Raw genomic sequence first — 8,552 nt, forward strand, 5'->3', positions numbered from 1 at the left:
TTACCAGCATTATTATCTTTTCCAGTCTTGTCTTCTGCTATTGCGTCCTCTGCCATTATTTTCATTACAATTCACTGATAGGATAGCCACCATCGTCGAGTGTAGGAATTCTCGAGGTTGACGGATATTCTTTGGCCTAGACGCCGAACACTCCAGGGCCGTCATACGCCCCTCATTGTCTAGACGTCTAGTTGATTTCGCGGGTCATTGGGAGTTTGATCTAGGGATCATTCTTCTCTCGTTGACCGGCACGGCCGACACCGTTATCCGCCGATTCCCTCTACTGCTCATCCGCTATTTTCTCGTGCGTTGAATTACATCTCACGTCCTCGCATCGTAATTCCTGTGACGTAATACGAGCCGATCGATCCCGGCCGACGTCGTATTACATCACATTTTCTCCCCCATTTTATCTGAAAAATTATGAAACAACCCACTATTCCTGCAGTAATAGTTAAAATTAGAAATTTATTTAATGAAATTAGAAATTTATGCCTTCAAAGTCTACTGAGAGAAGTTTTAAAACATTTTTATTCATGTTCTCCACTGAATAATTTCAAGAAAAATCCGAAAAATTAGTGAAAATCATGAAAATATTTTCCCCATCTGATGTCTCTAGATAAAATTTTCTCTCTATACATATCAATGTTAATACTCTTAAATGACATTTAAAATCATTATAATTTTTTTTAAAATTCCACTTTGAATTAATAAAAAGTAAATACTTAAAATATTGAAATTTTTTGTAGAATTTCTAAATTCTCTTGAAAATTTATAAAGTTAAATCATAAAATCTATGATAGATTTTTTCCTTATTAGTTGTATAATATGTATCTTTATTCATTACTTATTATATGTATAATACTTACATTTATTAATTCCTTATTATAATTGAGTTTGGATATGAGTGGACTACCAGAATTATTTAGATTTTTTTAGGCTATTATTGATCATTTGTGAAGACTAAACATAAAAATGATCTGTCTTTGGTTAGGAATTTGAGAGGAGCATAATAAATGACATGGAATGAGCCTCCCATCAAGATTTTACCTTGGGGTTAGGCCATGCCAGTAATTGATCATTTATTTCTATCACTCAATACCATCCTTCTCCTAATACAGAATTTTTAATGTACAATTAATAAGACATGTAATCAATAAAATAAGAAATAGAAGTATTTTTTAAAACTTAATCTCTCCCTTCTCCAAATGCATACTTGTTTATATATACAGAAATGTTAACACATATTATAAATTAAATTAAAAATTAAAAGGTATTATTGCGTAATTCATCTGGATCTCATCTTATGTACTATCTTTCCTAGTGAGCAAAATTTTGTTCCTCCTTTTTTGCGATGGATACATTGCACGTGTATTAGATGGAAAATGATTTATCAATTGGAAATACTTTTTTATTGATTGTATGTAGCTCTTTCTTAATTGTTTGAATTGGATGTGAATCCTCTTAAGTTAATTTTTTTCTAGTTGATCCTCTATTTTGTGATAAAATTTGAATTATAACCAAGAATGAAGTGATCTATACAGATATAATCAAACCTCTCAATATTTAGGCGTTGGTTCTTGTGAAATTACACAAAATTGTCTAAATCTTGGCTGACAAAGGATTAAAATAATTTTATTCACATGATTTAATTTATATATACTAGAATGATCATCACGTTTCATCCTGCACCAGCAAACTAAAATCTGAGATGATGACCGCACTATTCATATACTGATTTAGCTTTTTCATAATATTTCTAATTTTATATTTTCCCAATTTTTTTAACTTTGAACATTGATCATAGACTGGGATTCAATGTTCAAAATCAACTGGCCCAGAACAAGACTGAAGGTTAATATTAGATGGTCGTAACATAAGAGAAAATTTGAATGTCTATTTTTTGCATAATTTGTCCAAAATTATATGGCGAGTCTATCTAACATGTGCTAAAAAATTTGCAAAAATCAGTTTATCTGAGTAAATATTTATGAATAGTTAATTAAGTTATGTACTATGTTGGGATGATTTAGTTGATTAGGTGTATCTTTTTTGGAAAACATATAATAAATATATTAATTTAAACAAAAAAATTGATTTTTATTAGTACTAATTTAATGAAATAGTATGATCCATATCACTGAATAGACTCTTTAAACACTTGTCGCAGAATATTTACTCCCAAAAGATTGCACTATGAGAACACATACTCTGAAGCCATCAAGAATAAATATGAGACAGAAAAGCAATTTATCTACTAGATGAAATGGACTCATTCAAAATGATGAAGTGGAGTGATGAAGACGAAATGAGTCATACAAACATACACATCTTAAGGCCATTTTGGGATTATTTTATTCATATTATCTCCATCTTTATACGGGTCTTCATTTCATGCATTAAATAGGATATTTTTCTAAACAACACTTTTTAACATAATGTTTTGCATATTTTACCAACCCATTAATTCCCATCGAAAATACATTTAAGTCTTATTATATTTAAGGATTTCAATTCCTCTCTCTATTATGTTATCATATATTCTGGAGGGCTGAAGTCAAATTTAGAAAAAAAAATCAAAAGAGACTGATCAAAGAAGGAAACAACAAAAAATTTGGCCTATAACGAGCACTAGCAATGGAGCATCTCAAGTGCGGCAGCGTGCAAGCCTACTGAAGGCAGGCAAAAGCAAAGTGCTCACACCTGACTGCCGCTAGAGAGTACCGGTACACGACTAGAAGTGCTACTCTTAGCAGAGCAGAAGGCCCAATTCCAGATGCAAGACAGAGTCAAAGGTCCCCACACATGCAATGGCGGAATGATTTACTTAATTCACTTCTAAGTTCCACTCAACATTTATATAAGGGGGATGGTTTTTTTTCCCTATAATTTTTGATATGGGATTCATGATGGTGTTTTAAGTTTTAGAATGGTTTCGAGTCGGGCCAAGAAGCAACAACAGGGATCACATCCTATTGGGGCACAATATTTAGAAAATTTAAAGGAATTATGACCGTGCTTTGAGCCAAAGTGGCCTGAAGCACGTGTCATAACGGGCCAATTTAAGTATACTGATATAATCTCAACCGTTTGATCTTCCTAAGGAAGATCAGATGACGAGATCTTATTATTATTATTATTATTATTAATTTTTCTTCCTTTTTATTTTACAAGGTTCTAATTGGCCGCAACTGCTGATGAGGATGGCGGGGCTCTTGACAAGCGAATCAAAATCACATAAAAGGCTGACCAGGCCTCCTAGCAAGGATAGTTGGATCCCTTTGTTGGCGAATCTTGTGAGTAAACGTTGATGGGGCAGGCTGACCAGGCTGCTGATGTGGCTGGGGGGGGGATACACCAAACTTAAAGGGGTCCACAGATGTGATTTAATCTCAGCTGTTGGACCCCATATGAAGGAGATCAGATGACCATGGGAAGTTCCATCCATCTCTGCCCCTAGCAGTAGGCTCCGTTAGCCAGACTGCGGTTTTCAACAAGCTGGGGACCACTAGGGGTGATCTGACAGCATCAGAGAACCACAAGGCCGTTCCACTGCATTAATGGCCAAGTGAGGTCCTTCCCAAGCCCATTAAGGGGTAATACGGCCCCCTAATTTGACGCATATTGACCGAGACACAATCAGCAATGGGAGACCTCTCTAGTGGTGGAGCAAGCAATAGGAGTGTGAGATTTCTCTGACAGCTGCCACTAGAGAGAGTCTAGGATGACCAAGATTTGTGCCAGCATAGAGTAGAAGAGCCAGGGAAAGCGCACAATGATGTTAGGTGGCAGCAATCAGCGTCCCACACTTTTTCTTCGAATGAGGGCAGCTCTGGTATGATCTTGATTCAATCTGAGAGAAACCTAGTTTATGAACATCATTGATTACATTCATTTCGATTTCAGTAGAAGAGAAACTTGATTTCATCAAATTTTCATGGATCGGCCTCTTTGAGGTGTTCTATTGAACACATTTGTGCTGCAGAAATTTTACACGAATTTTCCATATTTTGCCTCATCAAAAAATACTTTAAAATATATTAAATAGATAAACCATATTATGCTATTATATATAAAATTCTCTAGCTATTGATTGATACACATCATTAATTCCATAGCTCTCTTACTAATTCTCTTTCTCTCCAATTCATTTTCCTCTTTAACCCAAGTTCTTCTTCTAAAATTAAAAAAAAAAGTTATGTTCTCTCTATTTCTCTTAATCTGAAATTCATGTCATATATAAAAATTCTTACTTCAATTAATATATATCTGATTAAAAAATCCCTACTTCTCCCTATCTAGCATAATTCTTATCTCTTTATTCTTCATTCTTCTTCTTACATCTTATAATAATACAATAATTTTCTTGACCATATTGCTAAATCTTAATATCCGTTATTATTACATCCATCTCCTACCTTACATATAACTAACTATTAATTAAATAAATCAACTTCTTATCTTGTATTAAGAATAGTCTATTATTATTATATCAATCTTAGCGATCTTATATGCTTTTCCCACTACTTATAATATCATCCTTAATTATAATACTGTTAATTCACTTCCATATCCTACTTCTTTGTGATCTCTAATATTTCTTAAAAGATGTAAATAATATCTCATAATATCTCTCTCTTTCTCTAGTTCCCCCTCACACCATTTACTATTCCTTACTATTAAGTATTAACTTAGTTATCTCATTCATGAAATACTTCCTCCCACCTACAAATTACTTATCTTCTACTCTTTTCACTATCTTTAATATCATTATTACTCCTCCTTAACTATAACTCAACTATTAAATTCACCACTAAAGGTCAGTCCCTGTGGAGACAATCTTGCTCTTACTATACATTTGAGTGACTTTTTTTTCCATTTGAACAAACTTATTTGGTTTAAACAAATTAAAATCTCCACAATAAAATTAACATCATAATGTGCTTCTATCAAGTTTACTTGATTTAGGCAAATTAAAATTACTCAGAAATTTGATAAGAACAAATTATGTGTGTTAATTTTGCCTAAATCAAATTTGTTATAATAGAAAACTCTCTCAAATTTTTTTAATGGGAGTGGGGTTGTCTCCACATTGACTAGCCTTTAAAAGCAATTAACCTGGACTGGCCTTTAGAAGCAATTTCTCTACTTGATGAACCGGAATCATACAAAATGATGAGGTGGAGTACCACATAAGATAACTCAAGCCAAAAAATCTGTGAAATGACATTCTCTGAAATAAATTATAGTCCCGTATTTTTGCCTAAGACCTCAATGAAGTATTTTGATGTTTAAGTCTAAACATCTCAAACATTAGCTTTGAATAAGTATCCGTAGATTGTAAAATTCTTCTCTTTTTATGCCGCTGAAGAGTTGCAAGAATATTGTTAATAGTAGTGACTTCAATGGTCTGCTGTTCACCCCAAGCTGTGTGACTTGCATCTCTGATCTTTTTATGACATGAAGTCGTTGTGATCCCACAACATGAAGTGGGCTATGACTAACCATTTTAAGCTTACTCTATTGCATAGTTCTTCATTTGTGTCTTTCCTGACCAGCTCTACGAATTATTCGTCTCTCATTGACAGGCTTGTGACCAGATGTAGCTAAAATGTGTCACTCTCATAGACAAATTCAGTGGTTTGAAGGGCAGTTCAAAAGTCTATCTCGTGTTCCCAACCAAAAGGCTATTGTATTTTTAAAATATTTTTGTTGTTTAAAAAACCAGGAGAAAGCTGGAGAAAGAAAAAAAGTGAAGGTAGGGGGATTAGTCCACAAGAAAATTATACTGGTCAAATATAATCTTTAGAAAAAGGATTATATTTGATAAGTATAATTTTCTTGTGGACTAATGGCCGTACATTTACTTTTATTTCACTTCTAGTTAAAGTATAATTTGAAGGATAGACTGTCTTCACATGCAATAACTATCCCTAAGAAACGAAGTTGACACATTGAAAGAGCACTTTGAGTAAAAGAAAGAAAAAGGTAAGACAAAATTGATAAGTTAGGGGAAAACTCATGCCACATAAATATACCCAATCGTCTAAAGAATCAAGTTCAGACTCTTAACTTTTCGTTTCTCATATGATCATCGCTTTTTCTTTGCATGCCTCAATTGCCTTTTCATCTGCTTCTCCCAGTTTCTTTTATGCTTTTGGTAAATCATCATTGCAGCTCTTGCATCCTCAACCTGGACATAAATACATCTTTTAAGAACTATCAACAGGGACAGGTGTCTCAGCCAGTGATCACAGCTTCACCAAATCAAATCAACAATCAGATAGACTTACCGGACAGTGCTCTCCTTGTTGAATACTGACGCCAAGAATCTGGGCAGCAAGATCCCTTAGAGCTCTTCTGCGACCTTCTTTACTGTGTAAAATTTGCAGCACAAAATATACATCTTCTCAAAGGCATGCACTTAAACAAAGAAGGAAAAGATGAAATTTTTTTTTTGAAACAAGGAAAAGATGAAAATAGGGTTGGCAGATGACGAAAGATATGTCATCATCGTCACCTTCCTGAAACTTTCTCATCGTCATCATCATCCATGGCTGGGTTTGCAGAACGACAATGTCAAATCTTGGAAGTCAGGTGATGATGTCAATAACTGAATGCCCTTGTTCACCCATGAATCTCAATGTCACAAATCTCGCCCTCCGCATCTTCAACCATGTTTGGACAAACGACAGTGATGATTCATCATCACCACTATCTATCATCGTCATCATCATCCATGGGTCGACTAGAAAAATGACAATGCTGAACCTTGGAAGTCAGGTGATGATGTCGATGACCGAATGTGTACGTCCACTCACAAATCTCACCATCGTCATCTATACCCATGTTTGGAGAAATGACGATGATGATAATTCATCATTATTATCGCATTGGTTCACTCTTTATTGTCATCTTGGAGGCCGAATACTAGATAGAAATAAATTTCCATACCTAACACGAAACTGTTGATTTATGAGGGAAACGAGATATGGAAAAAATGTCCATAATAAAAGCAATATAACCAAGCTCAAGGAAGAAGAAAAGGGTCACCAACTTGAGAAAAGGTTGATATTGAGCAGTATCCCTGATATCGCTCTTGGTATGACTCAGGAGCAAAGCCTGAAGCAAGAACAGAAATATATCACTTCCAAAATGTTGATGCTGGCATTAGAACCAGCAAAACGAACTTCTCGAAGGCACACCTTGAGATCATTATGTAATGCGTGACCAACAAGCGTCCTCCCTTTGATGAGAGCCGACACATCATTTTGAACTGTTCTAAAGTCCTTAGCTGCGTTGAATGCAGAAGATAAAAAAATATTGATTATTAAAGTTTTTCGGAGCACAGACTAATCACCTGGGTGACATTGAAGAGACATTTTGATCAAAACATTGGAGAAATATCCTCCAATCCCAATAACAGAAACTCAAAATTTTTGGGAAATCTTAAATCATGCGTTTAAAATATAAACTGACCTTTTCGTAAGTGTTTCGGCCTGATGCCGCTGACCTTCGTTCGAAAATCAACAACACGCTCAAGAGGGCGGACGTATTCATCATATACCACATTTCCCCATGTATTTACCTGCATAAATGTGGAAGTAAAACAGCATATGTGACAGTCGCGAATCGCTAGAGTGAACTTGAAGAACAGATAGAAACTAGAAGATGTTTCATAATGTATACAACATTTCAAGATCGTAGAAGAGAAACGTTCTTTGCCGACAAGAAATACTTGATCATTTCTCTTTCCTAAGCGGAAATTAAGCACTTACAAGCACAACCCTTGCAATAGCACTCTTCGTTCCCTGAGAGCCAACCCCAACCATCTCGCAATCCATTGCAAGTGCATCTGTCAAGCTGAGTCGAACGATGTCAGACCAGAAATTGAAAATAATAGAGACAACACAACTAGAAGAAAAAGACTGAAATTTTACCTACAATCCGAAGAACTGGGCTTCAAGAGTTCCGCAGCGGTGAGAGTGGGCGTTACAGCAGGAGTGGCCTCCAACTGAGCATCAGGCCTCTCTTTGCGTTTCCCTGCGCGGGCGAAGGAACGATGATTGAACATGGAACTTGAACGAGAGGAAGTATCAGTCGCGTACCTAGGACAGATGGCGACTTTGGGGAGACACCATGATCGTTGTGAGAATTATCCGAGCGACCGCCTGCCAATTTCTTCTTCAACAAAACCCAGTTGGGATTCACCGATGAAGAACCGGGATTTGCAGCGGCGCCTCCCATTCGATTTCCCGACGAATGATTTCGCTTCTGCACAGCCTCTTTCTGAATAAATAAGCTAAGTTTCTTGATTTGTTTCTTAAAAGCTTACAGATAGTTACTATGATGAAGGTTTAAGTAGCCATTTCTCTATGAAATAACTGTTTGTTTCACAAGTGCTGTACTATATCTGCAAGTTCCAAAAATTAAGTTAACGAACAGTTTAAACAAATGAAAACTGGGTTCACTGTAATAGGTACTGGCTAAGATTGTTTTCTCCATTTAAGAAATATTTAACTACTTGCAACCGCAAGAGCAAATACAATAAA

General features: G+C 35.4%; 1 protein-coding gene across 1 annotated transcript; it reads right to left on the reverse strand.

Annotated features, from left to right (window-relative positions):
- Positions 1 to 5,946: 5,946 nt before the first annotated feature.
- LOC144703672 (Polynucleotidyl transferase, ribonuclease H-like superfamily protein) lies at positions 5,947 to 8,314 on the reverse strand. Its single transcript, XM_078575898.1, has 8 exons — positions 8,109 to 8,314; positions 7,941 to 8,043; positions 7,779 to 7,863; positions 7,480 to 7,588; positions 7,206 to 7,294; positions 7,058 to 7,122; positions 6,294 to 6,375; positions 5,947 to 6,193 (listed from the first exon to the last, which is right to left on the reverse strand). Exons 1-8 carry the CDS (start codon positions 8,245 to 8,247, stop codon positions 6,092 to 6,094), a joined length of 774 nt encoding a protein of 257 aa, XP_078432024.1. The 5' UTR covers positions 8,248 to 8,314; the 3' UTR covers positions 5,947 to 6,091.
- Positions 8,315 to 8,552: the final 238 nt, after the last annotated feature.

Source organism: Wolffia australiana, chromosome 5 (assembly GCF_029677425.1).
Source record: "Wolffia australiana isolate 7733 chromosome 5, ASM2967742v1".
NCBI classification, from domain to species: domain Eukaryota; kingdom Viridiplantae; phylum Streptophyta; class Magnoliopsida; order Alismatales; family Araceae; genus Wolffia; species Wolffia australiana.